The sequence below is a fragment of the Pithys albifrons genome, chromosome 6 (genome assembly GCF_047495875.1).
Source record: "Pithys albifrons albifrons isolate INPA30051 chromosome 6, PitAlb_v1, whole genome shotgun sequence".
NCBI lineage: Eukaryota > Metazoa > Chordata > Aves > Passeriformes > Thamnophilidae > Pithys > Pithys albifrons.
This window is the reverse complement of record NC_092463.1, coordinates 15,309,740-15,324,444: the sequence shown is the minus strand read 5'-3', so window position 1 is coordinate 15,324,444 and position 14,705 is coordinate 15,309,740. Positions and strand designations below refer to the sequence as shown.

General features: G+C 40.9%; 1 protein-coding gene across 4 annotated transcripts in view; it reads right to left on the bottom strand.

Annotated features, from left to right (window-relative positions):
- SYNE3 (spectrin repeat containing nuclear envelope family member 3) overlaps positions 1 to 14,705 on the bottom strand; it is an 80,291-nt gene that overhangs the window by 47,947 nt on the left and 17,639 nt on the right. Inside the window, exons 1-2 of one of the 4 annotated variants that reach the window (XM_071557589.1) lie at positions 10,850 to 10,869; positions 8,877 to 9,138 (exon numbers count right to left, since the gene is read on the bottom strand). The exons of the other annotated variants lie outside the window; for them this stretch is intronic. Coding sequence (XP_071413690.1) covers positions 8,877 to 8,931 — 55 coding nt within the window. The 5' untranslated portion in view covers positions 8,932 to 9,138; positions 10,850 to 10,869. Of the gene's footprint in view, positions 1 to 8,876; positions 9,139 to 10,849; positions 10,870 to 14,705 lie in introns of those variants that run through there. 4 annotated transcript variants of the gene reach the window in all.

Below are 14,705 nucleotides of genomic sequence, written 5' to 3'. Positions count from 1 at the left end.
GCTGTGACTGGCCCAGAACTGGTGTTTCTGAATTACAATAATCCAATTCTCAGAAAAGAGCACACATCTCGTGGTAGCTGACAGAGCAATTCATTTTCATATTAACATTTCTCATTATATCTGTCAGTTGTAGAGGGACTGTCCCCCAAAATTTTCTTGTTATAGACATACATTTCTAGGCAAAGAGTTTCGGAATGCACAAGTATAAGCTGTGGTGATTCCAGTTACACTATTGTAAAACAAAAACTCACAGTACACTTGCTGGATAGACACTGATGAGGAGTGGCATTCATTTCCTAGGAGAGGTCTCTATTCCTGGCTACATCCATATAATATTTAAAGTTTACTTCAGGACTCCAGTCACGGAGTAGTCAATACAGAGCATTATGTTATCCTAGTCCTAGCTCTTAAAAAAGTAGAAGGTAATCAAACATGGTTAAGAAGCAGTGGAAAACCTACTATCATCTAACAGGAAGAAAACCCCACTGACACTCTGCCTTCAAGCTGCTTTCCTCAAGCACAAGGAAAAACCCACAGTTACACAGACCCCCATCCCACACACAGTCATTCCACTTAAGCAGTTAACACAGGAAGCAACAAAAAATGTTATTTCAATGTTAAGATCACCAGTTTGCAAAGGAAGAGCAACGCTTTGCTATTCCAACTGCCTGTGTAACATCATTGACTGATATTCCTACACTTTTACCATAAAGATATTTAAATTTAGCACACAGTCCAACTCAATGCCCAGCTGGATTTCATGCTAGTTACGACCTGCAGCACCCGACATGAATTTGGGCTGCCTCTTGAGACCTACTGTCCTCCCTCCACACAGGGAAGCCAGACACAATCAGCTCTGGTGTCAATCTTTTGTCCTGGAACTGTTCCTGGGCACTAATGGCTTGCTTGATACCTGCAAGGTAAAATTATGTTTTCTGACTTACTGCCTGCTTGGGAAGAACAGCTGCTGACTCTGAAATATGGCAATATCTGTAATTTCTGGGAAAATGCTTCTAAAGCTGGAATAAATGATTAGTAGATAAAAGTTAACGAGTCAACAGTATTCACCCCATTTCTGTTGCATCACTGGAACTAAATGATTGAGCAATACTTCTGGAATGAAATTAAGCAATATTTCTGGACTACAATCAGCACAAAAAGGACAAAGAAGACATAACAGCTCCCGGAACAGACCTGAGCTGCTCAGCTGTGCAAAGCCAGCAGTCACATACCAAACTGCAACAGCAGCAGACCATTAAGACCCCCTGCACTGTGATGCAACAGCCCCTATCCAGACTCAGTCTCTGGGACCCACTGCGCCAGGGAAAGCCTCCCCTTAATCACTGGTGTGATCCTCTATGAATTTTACCACATTGTTTTTATCAGAGTTATTTTCAAATGCATGTAGCAGTTCAAAACAGTTTTTCATTTTAATGCCACTTGAATTAGTGTATTAATTCATACTGTGGAAGGCGTATTTACACTGCAGAAAGCACTTGATATCTCTCTATATATGTTACTAAATGAGGGTAATAACTATACAGAAGAAATTCTGACATAGATAATGAGATGCTGAGCAAAATCAAGTTTTATTTGTCCAAATGCAGTAACACAGTTACTTGGTAGAGGTAACAAAGAAGTGTATTTCAGAGTGCTGAATAAAACTGACCAAGGACAGCTCCTGCAGCATGTCCTGAGGTTATAATAAGCATGTTTTGTGAACAGGAGAATATAAGACACAGATTAGCTCCAGAAGCCTTCATCTGAACCTCTCCCACAACACTTGTCTTCCTACCTTCTCTGCATCATCCTCTGAGGCCACCCCTTGGCAGTGTCTGGGTAGGCACATGTGTTTCATTGCCACGGAGGGATGATGCCTCAGCCCTGGCCCAGTTGCTCTGGCAGACCCACAGCACAACCAGGGCTTGAACTGATTTGTCTGTGGTTCAGTTACACACATGGGATATCTGTACCTTCTGAAGAGGAAAAGATGAACACCTTGGACAACACACACTTGTCTCAAGTCTGCATCACTCCTCTCCTCTCTCATCCGGGCACAAAATCATTCAGCAAAGAGGGAAGTCCGAGAACTGCAGCCTTCTACCTTTTCCCAAAATCCTGGAGAAGGGGTAGCTGGTAGAGCACTGTGGGGAACATGCACTCTAACCTCAGCTTGCCCACAGGCTGAATACTCAAAACATGAATGAATGAGATCCAAAGCAACAGCAAGGTGGGTTTTGCTTTTAAAATGTGCCCCATTTCTGTTGGGGTGGGCTGAAGAGATGCAGAGGCAGCCTTGTTTCAACTGTGGTCTTCAAGACATCTTGCTGAAAGAGCAGGTAAATTAATTAGCTGACTGCTCTGCTTCATAGTTCTTGGGGCCATGGCAGCAGCATCACTGAGAGCCGTGTAGATGCCTGGGTCTCCATGGCAGACTCTTGCACAGAGACAGGCACAGGTCATCCTTCATGTGATCCACACAGCACTTGCAGTGCTAAATTCCTCTGAGTTCTTCCTTAAGTACAGCCACTGCAGAAGTCCTGATAGTGCATCTAATAATTCTCCTGGGGTATTGCAAGATTTAATATTTGTAATACACAACTAAGAATTTTTAAAGTTCTTTTTCAAGTGCAGTGTCTTTTTCTTAGGATTATTCTATTATTTTGCAATGTTTCCTACCATATTATTTTTCTCTCTACCAGGTCATGCTATTTTGCTTGGCTTTGGGGTTTTTTTGTTTGTTTTTTTCTTTTAAATTTAAATCTCTTAAATGTTTCTTACAACCACTCCCATTTTAGACATTACTTTAAACCCTGAATTTATATAACACAGGCTGTTAAATTGTTTCAATATGTCTTGGATTCCTATACTTGGCTAGTTTCCAGAACCCAGTTCTTACAAAAATAAAAGTACAAAAATGCTCCAAGAAAATTCAAACCACTCACCATTAGGGACACTATTTTCCAATTATTGAAGTAGTTTAAACTTTTCATAACCCTTTTCACTTGGTTTCAGGATTGAATGTGAAAAAAAAAATATTTAAAAAACCCCCACTGAACGGTTTAAAATTTCAGACAAACACATGAGTGTGGAAGCAATTTTGGTTCTGGAAATTATATCTGGGATAATTTAGTAACTTTTCAGCTTCCCTAAATACTGCAAAGAGAGCTCTAAGAAGACACAGATCTGGGAGTTCTGACCTGTCTGCTTCAGACTGAAGCAAGAGATTTGATCATTGTCACAAACCACAGAGGCACAGAGCACTGACCCTTGTTTTTCCAAAGCTGAATACTCTCGGTCTACTCCAGGAGGAGCTACTCTGAATTTTGAATCTAGCTAACACTTTACCAGCCTTACTGAAAGCTTTCAGGGTTGCTTTACCCATCCAGAGCCGAGTTAAACTGCCTGAGTAGGTGCAGAAGCTCTCAAGGTTTCAAATAAAAGGTAGTTATTTCCAGCATAATCTTTTAGAGGCTCAAAACCTTCATTCTATCACCTTGGCCATCTTCCAACACAGCCCTCTCCTGTGTTATTGGCAGTGAATGTTTATGATAGTCAGCAATTGTTTGTCCTAATTAATGAGCCAGAGTATGAATAGGGTTTTTTGGAATAAACACATCCATATCCTAGTTACACACATCCCTTTCAACCAAGGAATTCTAACATTCTGAGTACATACAGCATTCACATATATCATAACCACTTCCTCTCCCTTACAAAATAATCCATAGGAAGCCTATGGCAAATGCAAGACATTCTGCCACAACCTGATCACACCTTACAGTATTCTCTTTGTTACAAAAAACTGAAAAGCAGAGACATGTTCTGTGTAGGCTAACTCTCAAAAAGTGCCTGAATTTTTTCAGCCATTTGTTTAAAGACTTTGTTTCAGACTTTGGTGAGAGCCAGTACAAACAAGATATCTTTTTGTTTTCTTAGACTGCTGTGGAAACTATATGATTCCTAGGTTTAAAAAGCCATTTCCTTAAAAAAGGAATTGAATTTTAAAGTAGTTTTTTATCTGAATAGTATCACCATGTACAAGTTAGGCAGAGTTGGGTCCTGGGGCTATCTTCCCTTTTAGGAAATGATAATCAGCAGATCTGATCACAGCATTTTTATTTTTTATTTCAATCTTCAAGTTACTTGGAAGTAAAAATGAATAGGTGAGGACTCTTAATTATAAATCTCTCCCCACTCCATGCATTCCACACACACTTCTGCATTTCCAGGTAACTCTTGGAGACAGGCTGGTCTACCATGATTCCATTAGGTAAGTAAAATTCAGGTTTTAGCACTGGTCTAGAATTCCTTTTTATCACCAAGGAGACAGAGTATCAGTATTAGACAGCTGTCTGGTTTAGATTTAGATTTTCTATCTCCACATTATTGAGGTACTAAACAATCTTGAGAGTTCTCTCAGCCTCCCTGGAAAGTAAGAATATCCTATCCCCTTTATAGATACCAACTTGGGTTCAAAGACACTTTGTTTCTTGCCTCTAAGCAATAAGGAAATACTTGAAAGGACAAGAACAAAGTCAAAGATTCAGTTAATAAACACTGCAGAGAGCAACTGTCAACCTTTTCTAATCTGTACTCCTTCAAGTGTCTCTGCTGAGATGCAGTCACTGTTTAGTGACTTTAAACTTAATGACAAGAGACTTCATTTTCCTAGTTACCATTCACAGACTTTAGTCTGGGAAATCAGAGATTAAACACCTCTGCTCTACAGCTTCAGCAAAGAGTCTTTGAATCCAGGGAATCCAACTGGGAAATTACTCCTAAAAGGTATCCTTGGGTTTACCAGAAATCTACATCTTGAACAGCTGGGGGCAGGTTCATGGCTGGGCTAGGTTTCATCTTTGCTCAGCTTCCTAAAGTTTTACCATCAGTCTGCCAACGAAAAAGCCCCACAAGCCAACAGTATTAGTTTCATGGTCTCTGCAGACTAGAATTTATGTATTTAATTATCTCCCACTTGTCCTCCACGAACTGTATGATACCTCAGTACTGGGTGCCAGTCACAGCACTGATATACTGACTAATAAACCTCTGCGGTATCTGCCTCTTGGCTAGAGATCAGTGAACAATTCAGAGCGAATAATATATCTGATAAATCATTCCTCTTTTGCTGGTCATATTATTGTGTACAGACAAGCTCATTTTCTCAAAGGTGTGGTTATTTGTAACTATTTGCAAATATATTTTGCAAATTAGATTTGCTCTGCAGACTATTCCCAAGTAATTCTTCCTGGCAATTCTTAATACCCTATCTGTGTGGCTCAGCTTTGGTTTGGCATCATAACCCTGGTGAGAAACTCTCCATGTCCCCTGGATAGCTGGCAGTAGCTCTCCTTGTTTTTGTGCAGTTTGTCACAGAGTAGCTCCCAAGGGCCGTTGTCATTATCAGGACTCCAGTGTGTTAAGCTGCATATGGAGAATGGGCCTTCACAGCACCCCTTGGTGAGCAGAAGTGCCCTGCAGCTAAAAGGTTAATACTTCTGTCCCAAATAGAATACAGAGGAGAAGTCAAAAGGGGTTCAGCTGCAAAAGCAAGGCATCAGCATGGACAGAGTGGTGGATGGAAGGGCGGGCTGTCAGCCTGCAGCTGCACATCCAGTGCTCTGTGCAAGCGGCGGTGGTTCCACCACCCACATCCTCCACCCAACCCCTGAAACAAGAAATACTCAGAAAGAGATCCTGAAGCCCAGCTAGAGGATGTGGCCTCAGCATGGGCTCTGCAAACAGACTAGATCTTACACCAGGAAAGGGGATTCACTGCACCTCAGGCTGTCATTGGGACACTTGAAACAGGACCCCTGCAATTCCTTAGGGAGTGAGTGTGAGACAGGGGCACTTCCAAGCAAGGATCCATACCAGAGATGGAACAACTTGCCTTCTGCAGGAATATCATGTTCTGAAGAGGCCTAAAGTTGTAGGGTGGGTGCTCAGGGATAGAGGATGTCAGTCTCCAAGTTGGCATTCTTTCCTCTTCCACATCCTTTCCTCTTTCACTCACTGTTTCCACATTTGGATCTAGGGAGATTTACACATGCAATTTTTCCTCCTTAAAAAAAACAGTGTTAAAATCTTATTTAACCATCAGTCAAATAACTCTGCCTCTGAGTGAGCAATTATATGCAGCCTGGGAGCACTAAGTACACACTTTTTAAACTAATAAACCTTTTAAGTCAAGTATTTACTAGAAATATTTCTTAGAAACAAAGTCACTTACAATCATGCTTTAGGGACACAATGTCTTTCGTCCCATTTAGAACAGATGAAGGACTAACTTTCTGAAACATAAGATTTCTCAGATATATTTTTCAAAACATTATCACTTTGATGATGCTAATGAGATATTTATATGGTGAAAGTGAGACTTATGGAATTGAAAAATGTAGTTACCAAGTAGGACAATACTAATTTTAGATACTAAAGCTGTTGATTAAAATAAGAGTTATTTTCATGGGATCAAAGCATATGGTTATGGAAAAATTAGCAGACTTCAATTTGCATGGAACAGAAAAATCTGATAACAAAGATGACCACTGCAAGAGATAAACACTTTAAATGCTATCAAGAACATCCAGAAGCGTAAGTAAAGCTACACTTAAGTAGCCAGGATTCTGGACATAATTAAAAGTAATATTTGCATTAATCTGATAATGCCAAGCTTTATATTGCAAAACAGCACTGGTTTATGTTCAGACAAACCCACAAGCAAACAAGGCCTGTCTGTGTCACAAACAAAATACAGTATTGGAACTGCCAGCAACCTCATCCCCAAGCTCAGAAACAAAGTAGACCACTGCAAAATGGTGGTTATAAATTAACTTTGCGTGGTTAGGAACATTTCTGGAATTGAATAAAACAGGCTGCTTTCTTGTGACTCATTTTTGCCTGAACTATTGCAGTTTCCATGCCTTCGTCACCCTCCCACAGAGCTCGCCAGGCACTGTGGGCTAAAGGGCAAGATCCCATCTGTGGTTTCAGTTGCACAGACCCCTCCTAACAGTCAGGAGCAGGAGCATACTTTTGGTTCTGTGAACAGACCAACACTGCCACAACTCCAACTCTCCAATTGCCTGGGACTTCACACAGGGATGAAGAACCCAGATAAAGCAGCACTGCCTTTTTAGTAGTCTTTTTGGTATGACTGTGAAGTCCTGTAGTTTATAAACCTAAAGGAGACTTGAACCTCCTCCTCCTGAGACGCATCAAAAATAAAGCAAAGAGTAAAACAGCAGCCAGACCCTGCAGTCAGCCCTGTTTGCCAGCAGTCTCCTTCCAGTGAAGAGGACCAGAGAGTCATTTAAAGCTGTAATCACAGATTATTACTGTACTAAGCAGCATGAATAAAGCCAATGTTTTTTCTTCTCACTCTTACATCATCCACTAGCAACTGTCTTTTGAAAATGGAGTACTACAAGAAAGCAAAACAATTTTTTTCTTGCAAACATCTGAAAAGATCAGGCAGCTTCATTCTATTCAGACCCCAATGGGGCCTCAGGGCTTACTGCTTATCAGCAAGTTTGGAAATTCCACTCTAAATATTATGGGACATATCCCTGCAGCTGCCAGAGAGCTAACATGGGTATACATTTAGAGCAACAGGCATATCAGCTGAGGATTTGTACAAACACAATAATACACTTGTCACACATGTCCTGACAGATGTGTAATAGCACTACCTATTCTCAAACACTCAAAAGAAGGAAAAGGTGTAAAGATACAAACTTGTTTAACCCAAGCAATAAATAATTCCTCTACAAGGAGTAATATACATCATGGCACAAACTTAACTTTGGTCTAAAAGAAATAACAGTATTTCTTTAGTAGGTTCCAAAGCCATCTTTTAAAGATAACACAAAAACTTGTTATATTTTAAAGGCATTTCACATCACTGGAACTGTTCTCTGCCAGTTCCCATTTAAATTCATAGATCAGAGCTCAGCAGATATTTTGCTAAAGGTTGATTCAAAAAGCAGAAGAAGCTAATTATCATCTTCCTGGAGGAAAATGCATCCAACTCTAATGAGGACCATTGCGGAACCGCCACACGGCAAAGCCTCCCATGACCTTGTTTGGGCTCAATGAGCACAAGACAAGCAACAGTCCTTGCTTGTGCAAACTGTACTCCCTACTTAAATAGTACTGAATTTCTTTAATCCCTTTTTTTACCTACTGCATACCCCCAGATCACATTTCAACAGTCATATATGGGGTGTTAAACCCACACTATTTCACAAACTTCAGGAAAGGGATCTCAACAGTCCCAATTCGGCAAACACTTAAGGGCTGTAAAAGCTGATATCATGTCTTGAGTGCCAGCAACACTCACAGCTCCCAACAGACACCCTCTATTAACTTCACTGTCTGCCCCTTATCTCCAACCCATGGTGAGCACCATGGTGGGGATATTTTTGCTTCTTTTCTCAGACCTTACATAAAGGAATTCCCCATCCTGGCCTGCTACTCACAAAGCAATTTATCGGACCTAATTCCATTGCACAGGGCACTCACCCTTGGACCCTCCTACCCTCACCAGGCAGGAGGTAAGGTATGGCCTTGCTCTGGAGACAAGTGTACGAATGGGCTCGTTTTGGCACCCTTCACCAGGCGGGTGCTGCCGGAACCCTCGGCCACGGCTCTCCTGCAACAGGCCACTTACTTCTACTTCCCTTTCCACTAGAATTCAAATCCTTGAAATTTCAAGGAACTTGATAACTTGAATGCTTCTATCTCTCTGGCAAGTTTAATGGAAAGCAGAAAATAAAGTCAAAAGTTTTAGGAGTCAAAAGATACAGACACACTGATTGGTCACAACCACCTCGCTTCATCATAAAATAAAAGTAACCTTGCAAAAACCTTACCAAAAGTCTGTGAAATCTGGGGAAAAGGGCAGGTAAAAGTCTGTGGTGATTCCATCAAAGTTCCCTGATGGGTCCCCAGCACAGCAAGAACAATGCAGCCTGGCTTCCACAGGCGTTACAACAGCAGTTCTTACAGTTGGCAGCATGAGCAAGTCTGGCACGAAGAGAAACCAGTAACTTCCTCCTCATTCATGTCGGAGGCAGCACAGGACTTCCTCTCTGCCTCCTCTCGTGCTGTGGAAGTGAAAGAGGCGATGGCAATCTAAAGACACATCAGCCCATAGGGAAAAAAAAAAGAAAAAATTAAAGAAAGAACAGAAACCCAGAGCAGGGCCTGCTGCCACTGTTTAAAAGGTGGGTGAGATTTAAATAGCAATAATCCCCAGAAACTATCTAGTTCAGGTCATCAACTAACAAGCTGGTTAAGTCCTGTAAGGATTAATGCTTGAAATTATTATGTCTGACAGATGTTTGCTAAACAGGAATTAGCCCAGAAGACATCATGAAGACCAGCAAGAAGTGCAGACAGGTACACGTCAGAGCCGAGAGTTTTAGAAATCACTAGTTCAGCCTCTAACATAATTGTAATTTTCCTTTATTTCCACTTCTTTTTTACTCTCAGCTCTCTAGTTGGAGATTCCCTTCACAGACTGACACAGTAATCCAGATTCTGCTTTCAGTTACAATTATGCAAGGAAAAAAAGAGGTTAGCTGATATTTTCAGGAAATACCTCTGCTGCACAGTTTGGCTGAATGGAATACACTCTGTAGGCGTTAGCTGTCTCTCGTGCCAGAGCACATGATGAATTCTCAATTCCTAATTCCCCAAAACTGTTGGAAAATATAAACCAGCATTCTCCCTTGATTAATTACAATCCTGCGGGGTATTCCTGCCATTAGACATTCAATAAAACCCATTGGTTTGGTCTACCCACCCCACTAACATTTGCATCATCCTAATGGTGTAGATCTAGTTAATTCACTTCTGGATCAAAACAGATCTAGCTTACTCAGGTTGGTGTAAATCTAAAGCCAGTCCATAAGGCCAACAATCTCTTTAGTTCTTCAGTTGCTGTGTATCATAATTTGTACTACATTGAGCAGCATTTCTGGTATTACAATAAAAGTAAGGAGGAGAGGTGGAGAAATCAGTGAAAGCAAAACATGGGGGGAAAGTTACTTGAAATTCTAATTCCAAATTAGAATGTACAGATATAAACAGGAATAAAAATATGAGCCTCTCCATCCATTTCAGAATCAGGCAGTACAAGTGAACAGCATGGAGAAAAACTGTAGAGAACAAAGGTGGATGAAAATCGAGGTGGAAGAACACCAACAGAATAGAAACTGATGATCAAGCTAATCCTGTGAAGTTGCTAATATAGAGGATTAACTGAAGACCAGTAGCCTCAGTGAGGGTGTGGCCCCCATGTGCAACAGTGACCTCAGCACAGCCAACCAAACACAGAATTTTGCCACCTATGGAAAAAACTCCAAGGGACAGAAGTGGATGAACATCTTAAGAGCTAGCAATGCTGATAGTACCTCTAGAGAGGAAACTGATATATCAGTTATTTTCCAGCTGTCTTGTTAGCCTTTTGCTAACATGAATGCTCCTTAGAAACTGTAAGAACATCTCAAGACTCATCAGCATGAAGACTAACATATATAATACCTGGAGGAATGCAAACTGGAGATTGATCCACTTATCTGAAAGTCAAATCAGGGTTGTTTTAGAATTGTGTTGTTTGAACAGTAGATTTTAAAATGCCTATAAGTGAATCCCTTGACCGCTTTTCCCTTCTTTTCTCTCTGGTGTGGTATATCCCCAGTTACTGCAAATTTGCCACAGCCCTATTAAAAAAACAGACTGAAATTAGTAGTACTTAAGAAGCAGAGAATATGTGGCTAACATCAGCTATGCACAGCAGCTTCTAAAATGCAGTAAGAAGCAGTCTCTTTAGATGACTAACCTAGAAAGCAGAGGAGCTCCCCTGGTGAGTACAGACAGTCACAACCTGGAGGAAGCAATGAAAGAATCAAATAGTGGAAAATTCAGCATTCCGCACAAAACTTTCCATAAGTTAGATATAGTTAAAAATATTTAAAATATATAATACCAGATTACCACTTGAGCATAATTTCATTTAGAGCAAATTTGATTTTATATTTTTCTGTATTTTTAAAGGAAGCCAGATTCAGCAAAATATTCCAAATGTTACCACAACATCTGACCTGCCATTCTCTTCTTTCCCACACAAAGAACATTATTTTCAATTTCAGTGAGGGATGGAAAGGTATTTTTTCCACTCTTCTGGCCAACTATCATTTCTGTTGTGATAGTTGAAAGCATTTGAATGGCCCCTTCTTTAGCCTGACAACTCTATGTTTAAATATGGATTCGGTTACATCTGTAACTGTGGTAACATCTGTTCTAACTGTAACTGTTGGAACATCTGTGGGATGATCTTAGATTACCTGGCAGCCTTTAGGCACTGTAAAGGAAACACTTGTGCAAACCCAATGCAGCCCATGGAGTTAAACGACTACACTGGCCCACCGATTAATCCACTGTAAGGGATACTTTGGACAGAGTGGCCTCATTGCCCACTAATCATCTGCATCTTTGAGCAGCCACTGATGTTCTAGTCCACTAACTGTTTAGGAGACAGATAGTGTAACTCCAGTAGGGTTACAAAGGTTATAAATTATAAAGTGGTGTCTGACCTCTGACAAAGAGCTATGAAAACCTTTCGATAGGTAACAGCAGCAGCGGAAAAAACTTTCTACAACTATTACAACTGTGTTATGTATTCTTACTAACCTGCAGAGGCTCAGGTTCTAGCTATGAACCAGCACTACACCACATGGCAAGTAGCACAAGTAGAGCAGTGGTGGCATTCCCAGTTCACAGAGGGTACTGCTGAAGCAGAAGAGAACAGACAGAATATGGATACAGACAGAGAGGACACACACGAGCAACGAGGCAGAATTAGCAGAAAAAGCCACAGGCAGAGCAGCACCTGCCTAACCAGGGCCAAATTTCCATACACACTGCAGAAAAAAGGTTTTAAGAAGGCATTGGAGTGATGGTCGTGACATGGATTTGGGAAGGATTATGTATGAGGACAAGACTAGGAGAAAAAGCATGAAAGTGCTCAAGTGAAAGTCTGCCAAGCGTTGGTGGAGGTTGGTGTCACAGGCTGGCCAGACGTGGAAGCTGCTCTCTCAGCAATAAAGGAAATGCAGCTTGAGCATGTACGGGAAGCAAAATTTTTTGCCTTCTGGGAAGATCATATTTCTAACTATAGTTTAGTTCTGAATTAGAATAACACTGGCATAAATTGCAATTACTACTCGCCAAAGAATCTGGTTTGGAATTGCTGTGGAAGGACTTTTCAGAAAAGGAACACCCACATCAAGCAATCAGGTTGTCCTACTTACTGGGCTTGGAGGTACTGGCATGGATGGCACAGACAAGTGGCAAGCTCTTGATCTCTCTGGTTTTACACAGTTTCACTCTGTGTAAATAATGAATCATTATACAGAACCTAATCATTATGTACTGCCTAATGATTCAAGTGTCCCACCTGCACGCTGAACATCTGGAAGACCAGGCTTAGGTCATCATTATACTCTGTCCCATTCCACGTGGGGGAAAAAAGGATTTTGACTTAACAGTTTGCATTAAAAAAACCCAACTCAAACCAAACCAAACAAAAAATCAAAACCAAAACCAAAACACAAAACCCCACAAAACCAAAAAACTCAACCCACACATAAACCCAAACCCTGAAAATGTCTGATCTGATCTGAGCATACATGAACCAAGAAGCAGGTTAGCTGCTGATATAGTTGCTTAACTGAGAAAAACATCTATTTGCAAATCCCCAAACTAAGGTGTAACCTGCTAGTAGCAATAACTTAACAGCGCTTCACAAATACCAGAGTGATAGCTGACATGGGAAGGGCACACTATAGAAAACAATTATCTGAGGAGCACTGAAGCACATCCAGGTAAATTCCTCAGCACTGACTAACTACAACAATAAAAGGACTTAAAAAAAAAAAGCTGTCACTTTTTAAGTATTAGGATTAAATGTGTTCATATAATTACTTACAAAAATGGTTTTTATTAACACCTTCAGCTCTTTCATCAGACAGCAAATGTTAGTTTGCTCTGCAGACAAGAATGACAGCATCAGCTCTCCTCCATCATGAGGTAGTCACAGAATCACAGAATGGTTAAGGTTGAAAGGGACCAGTGGAGGTCATCCAATCCAACCTCTCTGCTCAACCAGGGTCCACTAGTAAAGCATGTTACTCAGGATTGTGTCCAGATGGCTATTAAGTATCTCCAAAGAGGGAGACTCCACAGCCTCTCTGCACAACCTGCATTCTCACATTATGCAATAAGCAGGACGAGCAAACACCTGAGGAGAGAAAAAAATTAATGCTGAAGGCAAGAATACCTTTAGGGTTGCTGATAACTCTGTCCCAGACAACAATTTGTCTTGTAGAAAAAAGACAAACCAAATCAAGTAAACATCTCTCCCCTCAAACAAAAAAATAAAACCAACAAAACAGCACCAACAAAAAACCCCAACCAAACAAAAAAACCCCAACCAAAACATCCCCACCAGAAAAACAAGGAAGCTTGAAATAATTCCCTTTCTTTAAGGCTGAAGACATTTTCTGTAGAGTGGCATTTCACACCAGCAGCATGCACCCACTAACAGAAGAAACTAATGGAGTCGGCAGTTGTACAATCTGAGAATACAAGGGAAAATCCCAGGCTCCGGTGAAGCCAAGGGCAGTGCTGTCGCAGAGCCAAGATTTCTACCCTGGATCCTGTGGACTTAAAAGACAAGGTAATAAGTAAATTTTTCTTTGGGTGCTGTCTTAATCTGGAGATCTAAATTAACCTGAGCGTCTCTGGTGTTTACTGAGCTAGCATTATTAGCTATTTATTTCACACAAAGCCTATGCTTAACCTGCTGCAGCTATAGACCAGTTCTGCTGACTGACATCACCTACAATTGCCAACCAGTGTCATCTGCCATTCATATAACCACTACCACATTCCCACGGAGACTCAAGAGTGCTCATGCAAAGACAATTTTGCATTAAGAAAAGTCACATAAGTTAAAGGAAATGCGCAGCCTGGGGAAGAATTGACAGCTTCAAAGACTTCCTTTGTTTACTCACAGAAACTTTCAGGCAGAGGCATTTCCTCACATGCCCCTGCCTCTCCATCTAACTGACTTGAAAATGAAGTAGGTATGTCAGTGCCTGTACTCTTTCCACCTTCATCTTCCCTGAACTTCTTCAGGCTGCACCAGCAGGGTACAGAGCCTGGATAAAGACCAGCTGTTACATCTCTTACAGTACTCCTCAGTTAGGCAACACATGTTTTTCTGATACAATTGCCTCATTATAATGGCAGGATTATTTACAAGGATTACACAGATGTAATGCTTTAAATCACACATCCCTTCTATGTGAAGTGGAAAGAAAACATAGCCAAAAGTAACCCCTACGCTTTTTTCACAGCTTATTACTGCTATTTTGTCAGTCCAGCTGAGTCAGTAGGTGAGTTGGTGTGTGAGATAATCTTTTAGGGTGAAAGCTCCACTACTGGTTTTTAAATAAACCTAAGTATCAAGATCCACTATGTGTGGTTTATTCTGTTGCACCTATGACACCCTCCAACCTAGTACCTTCAACACAGCTGCCACACACAAGTGTACCCTATGAGATGAGATATGTTAGTGTCCCATTTCACAGATGGAGACACTGATGCTTTCACCAATGTATCTTTCAAATGTA